General features: G+C 43.5%; 1 protein-coding gene across 1 annotated transcript; it reads right to left on the bottom strand.

The window, feature by feature from the left end:
* Positions 1-3,178: 3,178 nt before the first annotated feature.
* Positions 3,179-21,938, bottom strand: LOC309693045 (uncharacterized protein; the record flags this gene model as incomplete). Its single annotated transcript, XM_082512025.1, has 7 exons — positions 3,179-4,084; positions 4,220-4,305; positions 8,175-10,385; positions 11,051-11,081; positions 12,946-14,147; positions 20,305-20,399; positions 21,831-21,938. 6 exons carry the CDS (start codon positions 21,936-21,938, stop codon positions 4,233-4,235), a joined length of 3,720 nt encoding a protein of 1,239 aa, XP_082368151.1. The 3' UTR covers positions 3,179-4,084; positions 4,220-4,232.
* Between the last annotated feature and the right edge of the window lie 279 nt (positions 21,939-22,217).

Below are 22,217 nucleotides of genomic sequence, written 5' to 3'. Positions count from 1 at the left end.
TTTAAGTCTAGAGTATTTGCCCAAGCCCGGAAAACATTAGGCATTGAACACATAACCTCGAGTTCTTACCATCCTGAAAGTCAGGGGGCGCTAGAGAGGTTTCATCAGACTTTGAAGTCCATGTTAAGGAAACACTGTTATAGTTCTCAACGAGACTGGGATGAAAGTGTTCCTCTTGTTTTATTTGCCTGTCGTGAAGCAACCCAAGAATCTCTGGGATTTAGTCCCAGTGAACTTGTGTTTAGGCGTGAGATGAGGGGTCCTTTAAAGGTTTTTAAAGAGGCTGGCTAATCTGGTGGATAACACCAAAAGCCTTCCAGAGTATGTCAAAACACTAAATGACAGGTTAAAGAGGGCTTATTCCTTAACAAGGAATGTACTAGCCACTTCACAAGCGAAAATGAAGAGACACTTTGATCAGCGGGCTGTTGACCGTTCATCCCAGCCAGGTGACAGAGTGCTCCTTCTCCTTCCGGTGCCCGGCTCCTCTCTTTCCGTTAAATTCTCTGGTCCTTATGTTGTAGAGAGAAAATTCAGCAAGACCAACTACATTATTCATAACCCGGATCGCAGACGTCCTACTCGGGTGTGTCATGTCAACATGATGAAGCTGTACAACTCTCGTGAACCTTCCACAGATGGCACTGTGGTCCAAGAGCAAGTGGTTACATCCCCGATGGTTTCTGTGTCCAAGGTGGAGATTACTTCAGATGAAGATGGGTTGGTGTTACGGGGTGCTGAGCCTCAAAGTGCTCGATTAGGTAATTCTGTGATATTGTCAACACTATCACAATACCTGTCCCACCTTCCTGCTGAACAGAGCAATGATATCATAACACTCATATTGGGATTCCCATCTCTGTTCGATGACATCCCGTCCCAAACCACTGTCATAAATGGTAAATAGTAAATGGCCTGTATTTATATAGCGCTTTACTAGTCCCTAAGGACCCCAAAGCGCTTTACATATCCAGTCATCCACCCATTCACACACACATTCACACACTGGTGATGGCAAGCTACATTGTAGCCACAGCCACCTTGGGGCGCATTGACAGAGGCGAGGCTGCCGGACACTGGCGCCACCGGGCCCTCTGACCATAAAACATGATGTGGTGCTAACTAACCCTACACCAATCAAACATTGTGCTTATCGGGTTAGTCCAGCAAAGAGGGAAATCATAAAACAGGAAGTTGAGTATCTCTCTTCAGAATGGATTCGCAGTTCCAAGCTCCAGCTCTTGGAGTTCACCATGTCTCCTAGACACGAAGTCAGATGGAAACCCAAGATTCTGTACTGACTTCTGAAAGGTGAACTCTGTCACTGTCCCAGATGCACATCACTTACCTCAATCGATGACTGCATTGATGAAATTGGGCCTGCAAAATACATCACTAAACTTGATATGTTAAAAGGGTATTGGCAAGTGCCTTTGACACAGCAAGCATCTGACATTTCAGCTTTTGTCACTCCTGACCACTTCCTGCAGTACACAGTTATGTCTTTTGGTATGTGCAATGCCCCTGCAACATTTCACAGAGTGGTCAATAAAGTGTTGGGAAGCATCCCCAACTGCAGAGCATACTTGGATACATCGTTGTGTATAGCAGTGACTGGTCAACCCACATGGCTACATTGAAAGAAGTCTTTATTAGCCTGGAAAATGCATCTCTCACTTTGAACCTTGCCAAATGTGATTTTGCTAGAGGCAGTGTCCTCTACCTTGGCCAGCAAGTTGGTCTAGGAAAAGTGTGCCTTGCAGATGCCAAAGTCACTGCGATTAGGGAGTTCCCCCAACCAACCACCAGGAGAGAACTGTGGCGTTTCCTTGGGATGACAGGATATTACCGACGATTTTGTAAGAATTTCTCTTCTGTTTCTGCCCCTCTCACTGACTTAACCAGTCCCTCAAAGCCGTTTATTTGGCCTGAGAGTTGCCAGCAGGCTTTCGAAAGCCTTAAGGGCTTACTTTGTTGCACCCCCGTTTTGTCTGCTCCTAACTTCTCTTTACCATTCAAACTGGAAATAGATGCCAGCACAGTTAGTGCATGAGCGGTGCTTCTCCAGGAGGATACCCAGGGCATTGACCATCCTGTGAGTTACTTCTCTCGGAAGTTTGATAAACATCAGCTCAGGTATTCTACCATTGAAAAGGAGACACTTGCTTTGTTGTGGGCCTTGCAACATTTTGAAGTTTATATAGAGTCATGTCAGAGTTCAGTTCAAGTATTCACAGATCAAAACCCTTTAGTTTTCCTCTCTAGAATGTATAATCGCAACCAGCGGCTTATGCATTGGTCACTGATTATTCAGAATTATCCCCTCAATATCCATCACAATAAAGGGTCAGAAAACATTGTAGCAGACGCTGTCTCCCGTGCCGTTTAGAGATGTCACCAAACCCTGAGTTTAGTTCTTAAAGGGTGGGGGTGTTACGTGCCAAGAGATGTGGCTTTACTTTTGGTGTTCTTTTTATCTTTAAGGTGTCAAGTCTCCACCTATTGGCCAGTTCAAAGTTGATTGGCATGTTTCTATTGGCTGGTCTGGGCACAGTTGGCCAATCACTCTCTGAGGATCACTACAAATGAGCAGCTCCCTGGCCAGCTGCTGGCTGCTGCTTTATGACAAACATTTGCGAACAGGCTTCTTTGTATTGTGTGTGGTGGGAGGCTGGACAGGTAAGCTGGGGTACCCTATACACTGGTTGCAGGTTTTAAACTGTTAGTCACACTAGGTTATGATTGATTGTGGTTGTCCAGTGTTGCTGTCTCCTTCCTACCTTTGCCTCCACCATGGTGGGGGGGACGTAACACATTTGTTATTGCACATTATACTTCTCAGCTGGAGCATTTAACGCCAAACATTAACTGACATCAGCTGATGGTAGTGCCAGTGCACCGGAAGAAAAATACATATTTGATGCTTTCTATCTATCTGTCCCTGCAAACGACCAAAAACCCTTTGCAAAGTAAGTAATAACCCAAAATTAGCTGTAATGTGATTATTTAATTTAGCACAGTAACACATTGTATTGCCATGTGACTAAAAAGTGCAATATGATTAGAGTAACACATTACTCAGGAATGCATTACAGCTAATTTTGGGTTACTTATAAAGACAAGTTTACATTACACTACAGAATTTTAGTGCAAAAATAATAGTATAATATAACATGCATATGTTGCATAGATTTATTGCTATAAAACAAAAACAAAACAAAACATTTTCTCCCAACATTAAAATGCACCTGACATTTGAATGGCAAGAGAGGGAGTTTGCCAAATAAGACATTTAAACAATCACTCAACAATGTTGGCTTGCATGACAGAAACTTTCTCAGAGTTTCTCTGCACACACAGTGTGTTGTACATCCTCCAAATTTTAGTTATTCTTTAAAGTAAAATACAAAGGAATGCTTTCAAATTCTGTCTTGCCAATGAACTGGAAAGGTGACCTTGAGTACAACAGAATCACTCATAATAACAAGTTCTGCCAGTAATATCTGACAGACAATTGATTTTCCCGATTTGAGGGACAGTATTCATGCACTTGGTATGCTTCACTCACTTTTCTTTGTCTATATAAGCAAGAAGCCAGCTTTACAGTTTTTGGTTACCAGGCTTGTCAGAGTGACCTCTGCTTCTCGAGCTGAAGAACTGATAACGCCTCTTACAAATCTGTGACAGATCAAATTTCCTGGTTTGAGATTTCTATTATACTTTTCAAGTTGACACTCACACCAAGAGCACATTTCCAATTCTCATATTTATGTAAAATACAGGCAAAGGTGTGGAATTACAAAGCTGGTTGTAATTTAATCTTATTTTTTACTCAGAAATTCTTTTCTTGAATTGTAAATTGATGGCTTGCTTTATTTCAAGACATGTGAAGAGGCAGTATGACAGTTCAGTCATACTGCTGCTTCACATTATGTTAAACCAAGTACATCCTTGAATTGTTGTCTTTATTCAGTCACTTTTGACTTCTGTCCATGCAAAGCTTTTATGGGCCAACTCTCACTTGTTGAATATTTGTCACAGAGAGACTGTGGGCTGTTCCATTCAGGATCTGGTTGCTAAAAAACTAAAAAGAGAGAAAACACAAAGACTAAACATCTAAATATTTACTTCAGTTTCAAAAGCAAGTTTAAATAATCCACAAAGAAAACAAATTTTAAATATATTATATGAATATAATAATATAATTTTATAGGCATACCTCTTCAATAAGTTTAATGATGGTTGCATTGCTGACCTCTCCGTAGGTAGTTATCCTCATCTTCATATGTGCCAGTGCTTGCAGGGCTTTAGAGTTTGAAAACATTGCATTTAGAAGTCAATAATAAAATAATATAAAGAATATACATTTTTTTAAATGCAATTCAGTCTCACTTTGTGACACACTTCTGGTTCTTTTAGGACAATATGATTAATTAATAACCTGAAAGTACTGATTTAATTTACAGCTGAAACCCATATATATTTTTGTATTTTAAGAAACAAATGTGTTGCCATTGGCAAAAGGACAATGTAAAGATAAAGTATTTTTTTGTAACAATTTCATTTTAAAAATATCATTCAATCTGTTGCTGAAACCGGTAAAAACTTTATGTTACTTGCATAACCTCAGTTGTCAGAGTAGCATAAGTGAGACGTCTCACTATGGGATGCACCTCCCTGTGTTTTCCTCACAAACATTTGTCTCATTCCACCAATTCTAACTAGCTGGTGAGTGGAACGACCTTAGCAGAACAACACACCTTAAGTAGCTTGTGTACTGTAAGCCTGGTTACCAATATAACAGTAATACAACAGAAGAATAGACCTTGCAGAAAAAGAAGGTTGCCATCTCCAGTTCATGCAAATGCATATGTGCACTGGTGTTAATATCATCTTCACATAACAATGCAAATTATGGTGATTAAAAATATTTTAAGTAAAGTTAAAATAGAAAAACAGCCCTCTGGCTGAACTATTTTCCGTGTTTCTCTGTGACGTAATTCTAGCTAATATTCTCTTTCTAACACCACTGAGCAGCTCAATGGCAACTGGAGTTTAACTTTATCTGCATACAGGCACTTTTTAACACCTGCTGCTGATTTTTAAAAACACACCCATGTTACCTGGTGATATTCACAGTTTAATTGCCTGCTCAGTTATATGTATGATTTCCTCAGACAGCTGACCTGCTTCTGTTTACCATAGAGCACTTGGAGATGATCAGTGACTTTAAATGGAGCTCCAGGTTGGGGAGGAGGGGAGGAGGGGGGGGCAGCGGCTGCATTATAGTCACCAGTTTATTTCTTCAAAAGAAGAAAAAGGGGGCAGGGAGAATGCTTTTAAGGTAATAGATCAGATGATGCAAACACCTTGGGCACATAGGGTTTTAGCAAAGTGAGTGCACAAGGGCATGAATGTCAATTGATGGCTATCAAGTTAATGATTTGTTTTTCACAGAAACCATCATTTGTAATTATTAGCAGGCAGCTACCTAAACTAAACTGTGACTATCCTCCTGAGAGGATCTTTTTATGTATGTCCTCTGTGGTTGACACACAAATCACAAAAAATACCCCCAAAAAGATACTTTTTCCCCCTCCATTCTCAGAAGTGTATCACCGGTTAATATAGGTGTGCTTTCTAAATCAGCAGCAGGTGTTAAACAGAAAAAGTGACCAAGATGTATGCGGGAAAACCTTTACAGCTTTACCTGCTCGGTGTTGTTAGAAGAAAAAAAAGCCCACTTGTTATTTATGTCACACAAATACGGGTATGAATCCAGCCAGAGGGCTGTTTTACTATTTTAACTTTATTAAAAATATGTCTAATCAATATAATTTGCAATGTTTTCTGAATATAATACCAATACCTATGCAAGAATGAATATGCATGAACTGGAGATGGTGACGTCTTTCTTCTGGTCAAATCATGTGATATGCACACAGAAATTGATACATTTGGAAAATGAAGACTGGAATATATGAGCAAAGCCAGTTAATGAATTAACCAGTTCAACTAGAACATCGTTTTCCTTTCTTTGAAGAGGCAGGAACTGTTTATTATTTTTCTTTGTCATAATTCTTTTGCTGTAAATGATTTGTTTTCTTCATGCTCTGTTGTGCAGCCCATGTTTTTTCATCAAAAGAGCTATCTGCATGTCGGACAAGGCCTGGGTTAACCCCAGTCCTTTCTCTTTTTGAATGTGTGATGGCTGCAGATAACATTCACACACACAATATCGGATGGCAAGCCTGGCCCATCAGACTCAAACTGGAAGACTCTACAGCAACTGGATCAGGATCAGCAAACTGATATTGCTCATAAAAAGACACATAATCTATCTCTGATGGGTTTAATAGCAACACCATCATCCCCATAGATTTACCTATGGTTTGGACAGCACAGTGCTACGCATGGAGGCAAATATCAGTAAACTCAGTGATTTCTTCCTACAGATTCCAGTCAGGTTTGGATGCCATGTCCTTGGATAGCTCTGCTAGGTAAGCAGCGAACATGAAGTAAACACATTAATGCCCTTACCACTTCAGCTGCCACTTCATAGTGACTTTCAGTTACGGCAGTCTGAAAGTGGTCTGCCTCTGACACGAGTGTGGTAGCTATAGATTGAGGTAGGCTGCAACTAACAGCTTTCTTTGGACATGTGAAGTAAGCAGTGCTTCTCCATGTTTCTCAGTCCCCCTCAAAATCCAGGGAAAAAGCTTCTTGTATTTGGCTACTGCCATAAGACTGTCCTTCCATGAGAAACTGGGATTAGCTGTTTTGCTGCCCTGGTGGCTTGGGGCATTTTTTCCCCTCATAACATGATGTAGTGGATATGATGGCCCACAAAATATCAGTCTGGTTATTCTGAATATCCATTCTGTGAGTAGGGGAGGCTACTTGACATGTCATCTCCACAAACGCACAGTCGAGAATCTCCATTTGCTATGTTGTGAGATAAGGTTGAATTTATATTCACTGACTGAAATTCTCACAGTGAGAATAGTGTATGTTAATTTCATTGCTAACTATACCCGAAAAGGACAACGTTGTTGGCTGGCCAGGGAGGCGCATCCCATTGTCATGTACTGTGTGACGCAGGCAAAGTAAGGGCACAAAATGCAGACACACAGGCAAAAGTAAACTTAAATGCAGCTTTATTGCTGAATTACCAAACATGTTAACCAAGGAATTCCCAAGGTAACTAAAGTTAGTGTTGAGATTTGAAATATATATTTTGAAGCTTATCTGCTGATTATATTGTTTTATATATAAGAGAGCTTTGAGTTTGAGTTAAAAGTACTGACAGGAAACGACATGCTTTTGCAAAACTAGGACCTGCAGCCAGAAAGTGAAACTAAGCAGAGTCTTTGTGTAACAGAGTTAGAAAATAGCTTAATGAATTTCCTCAAAATTGATGTGCTTTGTGAATAGTTGGAGCCACCTGGTGGACAAACACAGCAACTGCAACTGTTAAGGTTCCAAATTGCTGCACAGCGCATGCCTCAGCAAAGGAAAAAGAAACTCCAAGTTATACTAAGTAGATGGCAGATGTGCACACAGAACCGACAGATGAGCTTACAGTAATTGTTTTACTTAGTGCACATCCTGTGATATTCACAGTTTATATTAAATAAAAGACTGTTTTCAAAACAGTTGGCTGTGAATAATAGCTCATAATAGATAATAGCGAAAATCAAGGTTTCTCATGCAAGAGACTGTTATTTAAAGTCCTTAGCATTTCAAATCATTGGGGAGAGTCTGCCTTCAAGTTATAAAACTGGTCTGCTTCAGACAGATGCCTTTTTTCTATAATGCGGAAGTCTTAAAAAATACCCTAATCAAAAAGAAATGCTACTGTTACTAAAAAAAGAAATATCTGTGATGATGCTCCCCTTGTCACACCAACTCTGTAAAATGTATTAAAAATTTGACCAAAATTTGACCAAAAAATTATGGATTGAAATTCTAATAATTATAATAATGTATACTTTATTGATCCCCGTGGGGAAATTCCTCTCTGCATTTAACCCATTCACTCTGTGTGGTATGTTAGACAGTTATTTAACAAGCATGGTGTTAACACACTATAGGATCTATTCAACCATATGGTATCTGTTTAAGTCTCGGTGTATTATCATATGCTATATAATTTTCCAGGGAATTAGACTCACCTTTCGCTGTTGTAATGGTTGATGGTGCTGTTGTAGGGCTTGGTGGTGGTGTTGTAGTGGTGGTTGGAGGTGCTGTTGTAGTGGTTAATGTTGTTGTAGTGGTGTTCAGACGTGCTGTTGTAGTGGTTGGTGGTGTTGTTGTAGTGGTAGTTGGTGTTGCTGTAGTGGTGGTTGGAGGTGCTGTTGTAGTGGTTGGTGGTGGTGTTGTAGTGGTTGGTGGTGATGTAGTGGTGGTTGGAGGTGATGTTGTAGTGGTTGGTGGTGGTGTTGTAGTGGTTGGTGGTGGTGTTGTAGTGGTGGTTGGAGTTGCTGTTGTAGTGGTTGGTGATGTTGTTGTAGTGGTTGGTGGTGGTGTTGTAGTGGTGGTTGGAGGTGCTGTTGTAGTGGTTGTTGTTGTCATTGTCATGGTCGTAGGTGCTGTTGTAGTGGTTAGTGTTGTTGTTGTTGTGGTCAAAGGAGCTGTTGTAGTGGTTGGTGGTGGCGTTGTAGTGGTGGTTGGTGGTGGCGTTGTAGTGGTGGTTGGTGGTGGCGTTGTAGTGGTGGTTGGAGGTGCTGTTGTAGTGGTTGGTGGTGGTGTTGTAGTGGTGGTTGTAGTTGCTGTTGTAGTGGTTGGTGATGTTGTTGTAGTGGTTGGTGGTGTTGTTGTAGTGGTGGTTGGAGTTGCTGTTGTAGTGGTTGGTGGTGGTGTTGTAGTGGTTGGTTGTGTTGTTGTAGTGGTGGTTGGAGGTGCCGTTGTAGTGGTTGGAGGTGCTGTTGTAGTGGTTGTTGTTGTCATTGTCATGGTCGTAGGTGCTGTTGTAGTTGTTAGTGTTTTTGTTGTTGTGGTCAAAGGAGCTGTTGTAGTGGTTGGTGGTGCTGTTGTAGTGGTTGGAGGTGCTGTTGTAGTGGTTGGTGGTGGTGTTGTAGTGGTGGTTGTAGTTGCTGTTGTAGTGGTTGGTGATGTTGTTGTAGTGGTTGGTGGTGTTGTTGTAGTGGTGGTTGGAGTTGCTGTTGTAGTGGTTGGTGGTGGTGTTGTAGTGGTTGGTTGTGTTGTTGTAGTGGTGGTTGGAGGTGCCGTTGTAGTGGTTGGAGGTGCTGTTGTAGTGGTTGTTGTTGTCATTGTCATGGTCGTAGGTGCTGTTGTAGTTGTTAGTGTTTTTGTTGTTGTGGTCAAAGGAGCTGTTGTAGTGGTTGGTGGTGGCGTTGTAGTGGTGGTTGGAGGTGCTGTTGTAGTGGTTGGTGGTGGTGTTGTAGTGGTTGGTGGTGTTGTAGTGGTGGTTGGAGGTGCTGTTGTAGTGGTTGGTGGTGGTGTTGTGGTGGTTGGTGGTGGTGTTGTAGTGGTGGTTGTAGTTGCTGTTGTAGTGGTTGTTGATGTTGTTGTAGTGGTTGGTGGTGTTGTTGTAGTGGTGGTTGGAGGTGCTGTTGTAGTGGTTGGTGGTGGTGTTGTAGTGGTTGGTGGTGTTGTAGTGGTGGTTGGAGGTGCTGTTGTAGTGGTTGGTGGTGGTGTTGTAGTGGTGGTTGGAGTTGCTGTTGTAGTGGTTGGTGATGTTGTTGTAGTGCTTGGTGGTGTTGTATTGGTGGTTGGAGGTTCTGTTGTAGTGGTTGGTGGTGTTGTTGTAGTGGTGGTTGGAGGTTCTGTTGTAGTGGTTGTTGTTGTCATTGTCATGGTCGTAGGTGCTGTTGTAGTGGTTGGTGTTGTCGATGTCGTGGTCGAACGTGCTGTTGTAGTGATTGGTAATGTTGTTGTAGTGGTGGTTGGAGGTGCTGTTGTCGTGGTTGGTGGTGGTGTTGTACTGGTTGGTGGTGGTGTTGTAGTGGTTGGTGATGTTGTTGTGGTGGTGGTTGGAGGTGCTGTTGTAGTGGTTGGTGATGGTGTTGTAGTGGTTGGTGGTGTTGTTGTAGTGGTGGTTGGAGGTGTTGTTGTAGTGGTTGGTTGTGTTGTTGTAGTGGTGGTTGGAGGTGCTGTTGTAGTGGTTGTTGATGGTGTTGTAGTGGTGGTCGGAGGTACTGTTGTAGTGGCTAGTGTTGTCGTCGAAGGAGCTGTTGTAGTGGTTGGTGGTGGTGTTGTAGTGCTTGCTGGTGTTGTAGTAGTGGTTGGTGGTGTTGTAGTAGTGGTTGGAGGTGCTGTTGTAGTGGTTGGTGGTGTTGTTGTAGTGGTGGTTGGAGTTGTTGTAGTGGTTGGTGTTGTTGTAGTGGTGGTTGGAGGTGCTGTTGTAGTGGTGGTTGGAGTTTCTGTTGTAGTGGTTGGTGGTGTTGTTGTAGTGGTGGATGGTGTTGTTGTTGTTGTTGGTGGTGTTATTGTAGTGGTGGTTGGAGGTGCTGTTGTAGTGGTTGGTGGTGTTGTTGTAGTGGTGGTTGGAGTTTCTGTTGTAGTAGTTGGTGATGGTGTTGTAGTGGTTGGTGGTGTTGTTGTAGTTGTGGTTGGAGGTGCTGTTGTAGTGGTTGGTGGTGGTGTTGTGGTTGGAGGTACTGTTGTAGTGGTTAGTGTTGTCGTTGTTGTGGTCGAAGGAGCTGTTGTAGTGGTTGGTGTTGTAGTGGTTGCTGGTGTTGTTGTAGTGGTGGTTGGAGGTGCTGTTGTAGTGGTTGGTGGTGGTGTTGTAGTGGTTGGTGGTGGTGTTGTAGTGGTTGGTGGTGGTGTTGTAGTGGTATGTGCTGTTGTTGTAGAGGTGGTTGGAGGTGCTGTTGTAGTAGTTGGTGGTGTTGTTGTAGTGGTGGTTAGAGTTTCTGTTGTAGTAATTGGTGGTGGTGTTGTAGTGGTATGTGCTGTTGTTGTAGTGGTGGTTGGAGGTGCTGTTGTAGTGGTTGGTGGTGGTGTTGTAGTGGTATGTGCTGTTGTTGTAGAGGTGGTTGGAGGTGCTGTTGTAGTAGTTGATGGTGTTGTAGTGGTGGTTGGACACATACATGTTGTCGTTGTTGTGGTCGAAGGAGCTGTTGTAGTGGTTGGTGTTGGTGTTGTAGTGGTTGCTGGTGTTGTTGTAGTGGTGGTTGGAGGTGCTGTTGTAGTAATTGGTGGTGGTGTTGTAGTGGTATGTGCTGTTGTTGTTGTAGTGGTGGTTGGAGGTGCTGTTGTAGCGGAGGTTGCTGTTGTTGTAATGGTGGTTGTCGTTGTTGTGGTTGGTGGTGTTGTTGTTGTGGTCGGAGGTGCTGTTGTAGCGGTTGTTGGTGTAATGGTGGTTTGTGTTGTTGTAGTGGTTGGTGGTGTTGTTGTAGTGGTGGTTGGAGGTGCTGTTGTAGTGGTTGATGGTGTTGTAGTGGTGGTTGGAGTTGCTGTTGTAGTGGTTGGTGGTGTTGTAGTGGTGGTTGGAGGTGCTGTTGTAGTGGTGGTTGGAGTTTCTGTTGTAGTGGTTGGTGGTGTTGTTGTTGGTGGTGTTGTTGTAGTGGTGGTTGGAGGTGCTGTTGTAGTGGTTGGTGGTGTTGTTGTAGTGGTGGTTGGAGTTTCTGTTGTAGTGGTTGATGGTGTTGTAGTGGTGGTTGGAGTTGCTGTTGTAGTGGTTGGTGGTGTTGTAGTGGTGGTTGGAGTTTCTGTTGTAGTGGTGGTTGGAGTTTCTGTTGTAGTGGTTGGTGGTGTTGTTGTTGGTGGTGTTGTTGTAGTGGTGGTTGGAGGTGCTGTTGTAGTGGTTGGTGGTGTTGTTGTAGTGGTGGTTGGAGTTTCTGTTGTAGTAATTGGTGGTGGTGTTGTAGTGGTATGTGCTGTTGTTGTAGTGGTGGTTGGAGGTGCTGTTGTAGTGGTTGGTGGTGGTGTTGTAGTGGTATGTGCTGTTGTTGTAGAGGTGGTTGGAGGTGCTGTTGTAGTAGTTGGTGGTGTTGTTGTAGTGGTGGTTGGAGGTGCTGTTGTAGCGGAGGTTGCTGTTGTTGTAATGGTGGTTGTCGTTGTTGTGGTTGGTGGTGTTGTTGTTGTGGTCGGAGGTGCTGTTGTAGCGGTTGTTGGTGTAATGGTGGTTTGTGTTGTTGTAGTGGTTGGTGGTGTTGTTGTAGTGGTGGTTGGTGGTGTTGTTGTAGTGGTGGTTGGAGGTGTTGTTGTAGTGGTGGTTGGAGGTGCTGTTGTAGTGGTTGGTGGTGTTGTTGTAGTGGTGGTTGGAGTTTCTGTTGTAGTGGTTGATGGTGTTGTAGTGGTGGTTGGAGTTGCTGTTGTAGTGGTTGGTGTTGTTGTAGTGGTGGTTGGAGGTGCTGTTGTAGTGGTGGTTGGAGTTTCTGTTGTAGTGGTTGGTGGTGTTGTTGTTGGTGGTGTTGTTGTAGTGGTGGTTGGAGGTGCTGTTGTAGTGGTTGGTGGTGTTGTTGTAGTGGTGGTTGGAGGTGCTGTTGTAGTGGTTGGTGGTGTTGTTGTAGTGGTGGTTGGAGTTTCTGTTGTAGTGGTTGATGGTGTTGTAGTGGTGGTTGGAGCTGCTGTTGTAGTGGTTGGTGTTGTTGTAGTGGTGGTTGGAGGTGCTGTTGTAGTGGTGGTTGGAGTTTCTGTTGTAGTGGTTGGTGGTGTTGTTGTTGGTGGTGTTGTTGTAGTGGTGGTTGGAGGTGCTGTTGTAGTGGTTGGTGGTGTTGTTGTAGTGGTGGATGGAGTTTCTGTTGTAGTAGTTGGTGATGGTGTTGTAGTGGTTGGTGGTGTTGTTGTAGTGGTGGTTGGAGGTGCTGTTGTAGTGGTTGGTGGTGTTGTAGTAGTGGTGGTTGGAGTTGCTGTTGTAGTGGTTGGTGTTGTTGTAGTGGTGGTTGGAGGTGCTGTTGTAGTGGTGGTTGGAGTTTCTGTTGTAGTGGTTGGTGGTGTTGTTGTTGGTGGTGTTGTTGTAGTGGTGGTTGGAGGTGCTGTTGTAGTGGTTGGAGTTTCTGTTGTAGTAATTGGTGGTGGTGTTGTAGTGGTATGTGCTGTTGTTGTAGTGGTGGTTGGAGGTGCTGTTGTAGTGGTTGGTGGTGGTGTTGTAGTGGTATGTGCTGTTGTTGTAGAGGTGGTTGGAGGTGCTGTTGTAGTAGTTGGTGGTGTTGTTGTAGTGGTGGTTGGAGGTGCTGTTGTAGCGGAGGTTGCTGTTGTTGTAATGGTGGTTGTCGTTGTTGTGGTTGGTGGTGTTGTTGTTGTGGTCGGAGGTGCTGTTGTAGCGGTTGTTGGTGTAATGGTGGTTTGTGTTGTTGTAGTGGTTGGTGGTGTTGTTGTAGTGGTGGTTGGAGGTGCTGTTGTAGTGGTTGGTGGTGTTGTTGTAGTGGTGGTTGGAGTTTCTGTTGTAGTGGTTGATGGTGTTGTAGTGGTGGTTGGAGTTGCTGTTGTAGTGGTTGGTGTTGTTGTAGTGGTGGTTGGAGGTGCTGTTGTAGTGGTGGTTGGAGTTTCTGTTGTAGTGGTTGGTGGTGTTGTTGTTGGTGGTGTTGTTGTAGTGGTGGTTGGAGGTGCTGTTGTAGTGGTTGGTGGTGTTGTTGTAGTGGTGGTTGGAGTTTCTGTTGTAGTAGTTGGTGATGGTGTTGTAGTGGTTGGTGGTGTTGTTGTAGTGGTGGTTGGAGGTGCTGTTGTAGTGGTTGGTGGTGTTGTTGTAGTGGTGGTTGGAGTTTCTGTTGTAGTGGTTGATGGTGTTGTAGTGGTGGTTGGACACATACATGTTGTCGTTGTTGTGGTCGAAGGAGCTGTTGTAGTGGTTGGTGTGGGTGTTGTAGTGGTTGCTGGTGTTGTTGTAGTGGTGGTTGGAGGTGCTGTTGTAGTAATTGGTGGTGGTGTTGTAGTGGTATGTGCTGTTGTTGTAGTGGTGGTTGGAGGTGCTGTTGTAGCGGAGGTTGCTGTTGTTGTAATGGTGGTTGTCGTTGTTGTGGTTGGTGGTGTTGTTGTTGTGGTCGGAGGTGCTGTTGTAGCGGTTGTTGGTGTAATGGTGGTTTGTGTTGTTGTAGTGGTTTGTGGTGTGGTTGTGGTGGTCGGAGGTGCTGTTGTAGTGGTTGGTAGTTCTGTTGTCGTAGTTGGAGGTGTTGTTGTGGATGTTGGATGTCCATCTGCAGTTGTTGTTGGTGTCATTACGGTGGTTGCTGTCATCATGACTGTTGATGCAAAAGTTCATTCTTATGTTTTAAATAGTTTTGAAGAGCGCCATAAATTGGTTTGACTTCCCAGCCCTACCATAAACCTTTACTTCATCACTCTCATTTTTCCTACAGTTTTCATGTTGCGCTGTGCGTATTATAGTAGATTAAAGCAGTGGAACATATATACACATATGTATATACACACACATATGTATATACACACACACACACACACACACACACACACACACACACACACACACACATACATATATATATATATATATATATATATATGTGTGTATGTATATACTCTCTTTCTTCTCTAAATGAAGAAAGAGAGAGAGAGTATGCATAGTATGCAAATGGCTAACAAACAGCCATCATAATTCATTATACAATGAGAATAGGACAAATCAACAACTGACGATGACTAATTAATATTGTGCCGTACACAGTCCAAAAGATTTAGTAAGTGATAGGTTTTTAGCTTGAACCCATCCGCTGGAACGTTGAAGGCAATATAATTACACTGCAAAGCAAGACACAAGTAGGCAAAGTTCTTCATGTTTCTCTTGCACGGGAGAGAACCGGACGTTCCCTCGCCTGACCCCAGTTGCTCTCGTCCGTTCTCCCGTACCACTGTTCTTTTATTGAGGTTACATGAATATGCATAAGTTCATTAACATATGACGTCTACATACACACAAAGAGTACCTTGCCTGTGTGTGTGTGTGTGTGTGTGTGTGTGTGTGTGTGTGTGTGTGTGTGTGTGTGTGTGTATGTGTGTGTGTGTGTGGACTGCTGATCAAAGGGTCAAACATCCTTGGTCAGGAAGAGGGTAGCCTCCCCCTCACCCTAGATGGTTCACCCTAGATAACACGGTGAGGAAGTCCTGCAGTTCATCTAAACAAAGAGCACTTAGACTAGAACAGACGCAACTACGTTAATCCTACCATAAAACAATAAGACACGGTACGACCTCTTCCCATGCTCCCAGGATGTAGGTGTGCATTCTAGTGTGGAATACACACCAAGCCTTTGCAGCCTGTTAAAGATCACACAACCTATCACTACACAATTGATTATACACCTCTAAGAATATATGGTTAAATATTTCTAAGCATAAATGACAATCAACAATACAAAACCTAACAGTAAGCTACATCAGTGTCTGTTTCCTATCATAGCCAAGTAGTTAACAAACGTAAATGGACATTTTATATATTCCTACTAATGTTAACTTGTTGTATCTCTGTTGTGGCCAGTGCTATCCTCCATGCTCTTACATGTTGGGGCAGCACGTTGAGGGTCACAGATGCCAACAGACTAAATAAACTGATCCACAAGGCCAGTAATGTTGTGGGGATGGAGCTGGCCTCTTTTAGGGTGGTGTCTGAGAGGCAGATGTTCTCCAAGATAAGGACAATCATGGATAATACCTCCCACCCACTCCTTGACATGCTGGTCAGTCACAGGAGTACGTTCAGTAAGAGACTGAGATTACCAAAAAGCACCACGGAACGACACAGGAGGAAATCATTCCTGCCCGTGGCCCTCTCCTTGTACAATTCCTCCATCTAATACACTGTAATTGGAAGGTTGCCGGTTCGAGCCCCGGCTCGGACAGTCCCGGTCGTTGTGTCCTTGGGCAAGACACTTCACCCGTTGCCTACTGGTGGTGGTCAGAGGGCACGGTGGCGCCAGTGTCTGGCAGCCTCGCCTCTGTCAGTGCGCCCCAGGGTGGCTGTGGCTACACTGTAGCTTGCCATCACCAGTGTGTGAATGTGTATGTGAATGGGTGGATGACTGAATGTGTAAAGCGCTTTGGGGTCCTTAGGGACTAATAAAGTGCTATACAAATACAGGCCATTTACTGTAAACACTGCAATACTTACACCCTTTTTACACACGCTCTTCTCTACTTTGTAATATTCTTGTCAATTTTCTTTATATTTATTTCACCTCTGTTAATTCTTGATATTTATAATTGAGTGATCTGTATATATTAATGCTATTTCTTAAATGTGTAAAATCTGTAACAATGTATTGTTTGGAGTTTAGTCTGTTACTACTTTTAAATTTTTTTCTTGGACCAACTGTAACCCACATAATTTCCTTGGGGATTAATAAAGTGTTCTAAATATGATTCTGATTGTTTCAGGATACATGACCGGCCATTATCCAATGACACATCTGCTTTCCGGTATCTTATGCTCGTTTGTCCTCCTCTTTTCTCTTTTTTCTAAACTGAGCACCTGATGGCTTTGAACGATTCTTGTTCATCTTCCATTGTTTTTAATTTTGCACTCCTGAACACCCATCCCCTAACATGGGTTCACCACAACATTACCTAATAGACCTACACTTAGCTTACAGATTCGCTTTGTTTATTTCTGGGACTTCGCACAACCTAGGAACAAATCATGAATACATAATGGGCTTGGATTTACAACATTATGAATGAAATGTGCTCTATTTGGAAGCAGCCTGCCCCCCTCCTCTGTCGACAGGTTGTGTGTGAGACTTTAAATCAACAAACTGTAAATTATACATTTTAAATTTTTATTGATCCCCTTACCCCTAATCCTAAAGTGTATATTTATTTTCTTACTTTTTTTTTTTTTTTTTGCCTGTCCCGTTTGGCTCTTTTGCCATCAGAATTGTTGTCTAAAGGCAAAGAAAGATTCCCAACGGATTTACTTTACCAAATTGACCATCCCAGCCTTGCCGCAATGGTCCATTTGATTCACCTTTTATTGTTTATTTTATTTTCACTTACTGAATACGGGACAGACTGGACTGGGGAAAAGAAGGGGAGAAAGAAAGAGGGAAAGAGAAACAGCTGAGAAGAGGGACGGGGGAGAAGGGCAAAAAACAAAAACCAACAGAACGGGCAGAGAAAAAAAAATGCATATATCAATCACCTGGATCACCTGCTGAGAAAAATAAAATAAAACAAGCAGAAGAGAACAAGAGTAATAGAATAAACAACATCACAATGATATATGGGAATATGACAGTAAATACTAAATATTAAACATTATTGTGCAGCACATAAGATCAACAGAACACAGTGTGCTTTGAGGTAGGAGCCAAAAAGGGTGTAGTTTGTGGGTGTGATCACCCATGTGTACACCTGTGAGCATGGACGCGCTTGTTTTTTGTTTTTTTAAAAGGTTCCTTCATGTAATAATCTGCTAGAGGGTGTGGGGGGGCCACAGCCCCGTCCTCCAGGGCATGAAGCAGGTATGGAGGTGATTAAAACTCCAGACATCCAGAGGCCCCCAGAACACAAGAGACCAAGGAAGACCAACAGAGGGGCAGCCGTGCCACTGTCCCAGAAAGAGCTGAGGAGAGTCCCAGATGAGGGCTCACTCAGCAGCCGCGGAGCAGAAGCCAGGGGGAGTTGAGTGACCGAGCCCCAGGCCGAGAGGCCGGGGGCACCCCACCTCCGAAGTGGCCCGAGCGAGCCCCAGGCTCCAGGCCCCGATAAGCGGCCGCCAAGGAGTGAGCCGGTGTGTACCTGGACGCCCATCCCCGGACACAAAGAACCACCAACGCACCGATGTCTGAGGGAGTCCGCCACTGGCAGGGGGAGTGGTGGTAGGGGGAGATAGGCCTCCAAACCTTGGAGGGCCTGAGATGTCCCCAGAGAGGTGGCGCCTGACACCCAACCTGACATATAGACACAGACATACAGGCACACACAGACACAAACATCCATTCCCACCCTCATGCTCTCATATGCACTTACTCCACACTCAACCAACGTGGAGACAGACATAAAGAGACACTGTACACACGATCACACTCCCCAAGTGTACTCTACAAACCGGGTCTAGGTACCCTTGCCCCTGGAGGGGGGAACTGCACCCAGACCCAGGTGGTATTACCCTTTTCCCTGCGGTGGGGGGAGGCAGACCGCCCCGACTCCGCAGCAGCAGGGAGGCCCCACACTCCAGACCACAGTCGGACGGCCAACTCCTCCTCCTAGCCCCCCCCGCTCCAGCAGGTCGCAGAGAACGGGGGTGAGAGAAGACTCCAAACCTCCCTCCACCCGCTCATTGTAGTGTTGATGCATGTGTGTTCTAATTTTCTTACTCTTCTTATATTTATTGTTTATGTAGCCGCTAAGACTGGTGGACCTAAATCTTCACCTCCAAGTCCGTTCACATACAGAAGGAAGGGGAGTGAGTGGGTCAGCGCTCAGGGCAAAGAAACTAAGCTGGCTTTGAACACACACCATTTATTTCCATAAAAAACAACCACAGCCAGAATCACAAATACAAGTTAAAATCCCCCGTATATACAATAAAAAGAGTGTTCTCAATACGCTAAAAACCCTGCCGGCAGAAATGGCTATACACTATTAAAACAAAGCTAAACAAATGTCTCCCATATGCTAAAATCCCCCCCACAGTCCCATAGTCCCACAGTCCAGCCACACGTGGGCAAATTTTCCTTATCTGAAACAGGAGAGGAATTTCTCTTCCGGGATGGAAACCACACCGGCCAGAAGACCAAGGAGGGGGCTCCTGTCGCAGACCTGTCTCGTCCTGACAGCGCGTCACCGCATAGTCCCGCCTCACTCCACACCTGAACACGGCCTCCCTCGTAGCACCGCCAGATGCAGGCAGAGGGGCACCCCTGCCCTGCTGTGAATTGCGGCCATCGCCACCCACTGTTGCTGTTCCTGCCGTTAGGACTGGATCACCGAACGGCTTGTGGCACCCCACAGTCAGGCAGCAGTTCCTCTAACACATGTGCGGGCTTGCACGCCTTTCTTTTTCTCCTGCTCGCCTTTCGTGCGTCGCTCCTTTGTCTCTTCTTCTTCTTCTTCTTCTTTGTGTTTAACGGCGGTTGGCAACCAACGTAAAGGAGCATTACCGCCTCCTACCGTTCCGGAGTATGTGTCATGAAACGCTGTGTGGCAGGCAGGGATTGGACCCAAACGCAAACTCACGGGGACAGAACTTGAACTCAAAAGCACAGCTTTATTGCTGGAAAATAGAACACAAGCAATACAAAACTACACTGGGAAACGCTAATTATAACACATACCAGAAGACACGGGGAGAATCACACACAGCATGAGGGACGACGCGACACTGACTCAGAGAAACACAGGGTTTAAATACAATGGGAAGTAACGAGGGGAATGAGACACAGAAGGAGAGCACAGCTGGGAGAAATCAGGACTGACGAGACAAGGGAGCAAAGTAGGATACACTCACATGAGACACAGAAATTCAAAGTAAAACAGGAATTAGCAAAGATGCAAACTAGACTAGGGGAGACAGCAACTAAGAAACACAGAGGGCAGCTACCAAATACTCAGAGAACTAAACAGAATACAAGAACACCAAACTAAGACACTACACTAAAGAACAAGCTAGGACAACAACGAGAACTAAGAACATAATACAGAAAACTCAGAGGCACAAGAAACTCAAAACACTGGGTCACTGACCCAGGACCGTGACAGTATGGGTCAGACAGTGAGTTTACAAGCTGTATCAAAAACAAAACAAAACAACAACAAAAAATAAATAAAAAATAAAAAAAACCCTACACTCTTTCATAAACACCTATAGCCTTCAGAAACCCCACCAGTTCCCTCACCTGTGCCCTACTACCCTCCAACACACTCTTCAGATTAAAGACCCCAACACCCCGCTCCTTCAATCTATTCTGCAGAACTGACCTCTCCACATCATAACCCTTGCACCGCAGTATTACATGCTCTACTGTCTCCTCCTCCTCCTCCTGGCACACTCCACAAAGCCCCGTCTCATGTTCTCCTATCATCTGTAGTGTTTTATTTAATGCACAATGTCCCAGTCTAAGCCTGGTAATGACCACCTCATCTCTCCTACTACCCCTATACAACCTACTCTCTGCCACCTCCTTCTTAAGATGATACAATTGCCTGCCCTTACTCCCTGAATCCCACCGCTTCTGCCACTCCTGAACAACCAGCCTCCAAACAATACCTTTTGCTTCAGATCCACTGCTTGTAATCGCCATCTCAGTCCTATTAATTATTTTTTGAGGATGCACTGAAAGCATGCAGTTATCCTGGAACATTTATTTACTTTAAAATAAATATAATTTAGTTCTTACTATCCCACAAACAATGATACAGATATGACTTGTAATAACTACTTACTCTGTGCTGCATGAAAATGTCCAAGCAGTATTATCCAGCAAATAATTTTTCTTTCCATGATGGTTGTAGTTACTTCTCACTGCTCTCAGCACAGACTGTTTTTATGTCTGATTGTGCATTGTACTTAGATCATGAAATGCTCCTCCCTCCACTATTCAAAGGAATGTTTAAGGATTTGTGACAGAGACAACGTTCATAGAAACTGAAAAAAATAGGTATGTGCACGGGAAAATACATATCTGTGTAATGTAGGACAAATTCATTTTTACTTTTTAATTATTTATTAATATTATCACACACTTACACTATAGGCCTTGCAGCATCACAGGGTGACAGTCCAGTTTCAACAGTTAATGTCATTACAATCTCTACAAGTTTAACTTAGTTTGTCGTATCTGGTAGTGTCTGATTTGTAGTGTCTTCGTGATCTTATTAAGTAAAATTCTCATTCTCATTGTAGGCTATGAATGGAAGCACTCTGTAGGAGTACATCACTTAGTGTTTATGAGTCATAAGCAAAGTATTTCATTTGATTTTAATAAAGAGACAATTAATAACACAAAACAACAAATATAAATTGTTAACTGTAGATTAGAATTGTTCTTGTTGTCCACTGCACATTTTTTAATACACTTAGCTGACGTTTTTTTTTCCTTTTAAGAAATATAAATAGCTCGTGTACATAAAGTGACTTACATTGCATGTAGTAACTAAAACTTCATGAGGTAGGCAAACAGGTTTTTCATTATGTGTTGGACTTCCTCCTCAGAATAATTTTTACTGTGTGTGTGTGTGTGTGTGTGTGTGTGTGTGTGTGTGTGTGTGGCTGTTTTAGGGTTACAAGGTTATATAGGTTTAAGGTAAGTATGAAGGTTAGGCAATAATTTCTGATGGTTAATGTTATTGTAAGGGGCTAGGGAAAGCATTATGCCCATTCAATGTCCTGACTAAGGTGTGAAAATGAGAGCTGGTATGCTTTTCCAATGTGGAGGCACGTAAAGACGACAGGAGAGGTCTCAGTGTCTCACTCCAACTTTATTACTGGATTCACCAGAACTCCACATCCAAAAAGCGCCCAAATCTGTGAGTGGAGTCACCTGGTGGTCCGCCACAATATATACTGGTCAAAAGTTTTAGAACACCCTAATCTTTCCAGTTATTTATTGCAATTTAAGTAATCCAAGTCCAATGAATAGCTTGAAATGGTACAAGGTTAAGTAGTTAACTGCCAGAGATTAAAAAAATGTTAGGTTACCCAAAACTGAAAAATAATGTACATTTTAAAATTATACAAAAAGACCTTTTACAGGTAAAACAAAATGGGCTAACAATTTCAAGGTTTTATGCAGCAATGAAGGTTGAATAGTACTGTACTGCACAAAGTAGTGTGTCGCTACAAAAATGGTGGGAAAAGGGCAGTTAATAATGGAAGAGAGACAGACTATCATGACACTTAAAAATGTAGGTCTTTCCTACAGAGAAATTTCAAAGAAACTCAGGGTGTCAGTGACTACAGTTTCCTTCACCATCAAAAGGCACTCCGAAACTGGGGAAAACTCTGACAGGAAGAGGTCTGGAAGACCCAAAGCCGCAACTGATTCGAGGACAATTTTCTGAGAGGTAACAGCTTGCATGATAGGCTGCTCACAGGACAACAGCTTCAGGCACAGCTTAATAGTGGTTGTAGTAAGCAAGTCTCAGTTTCAACTGTGAAGAGAGTGAAGACTTTGAGCTGCAGGTTTGATAGGGCGAGTTGCAGCAAAAAAGCCATTGCTAAGATGTCACAATAAGACAATGGCCATGAAACACCGCCACTGGACTACTGAAGGCTGGAAAAAGGTATTATTATTGATGAATCAAAATTTGAAATTTTTGGTTCATCGCGCTGGATCTCTGTACTCCGCCAAGCAGGC

This window comes from Aulonocara stuartgranti, assembly GCF_965226115.1.
Source record: "Aulonocara stuartgranti genome assembly, chromosome: 17".
In the NCBI taxonomy this organism is placed as follows: domain Eukaryota; kingdom Metazoa; phylum Chordata; class Actinopteri; order Cichliformes; family Cichlidae; genus Aulonocara; species Aulonocara stuartgranti.
Note: the sequence above shows the minus strand (reverse complement) of the source record. Positions and strands in the feature narration are given on the sequence as shown.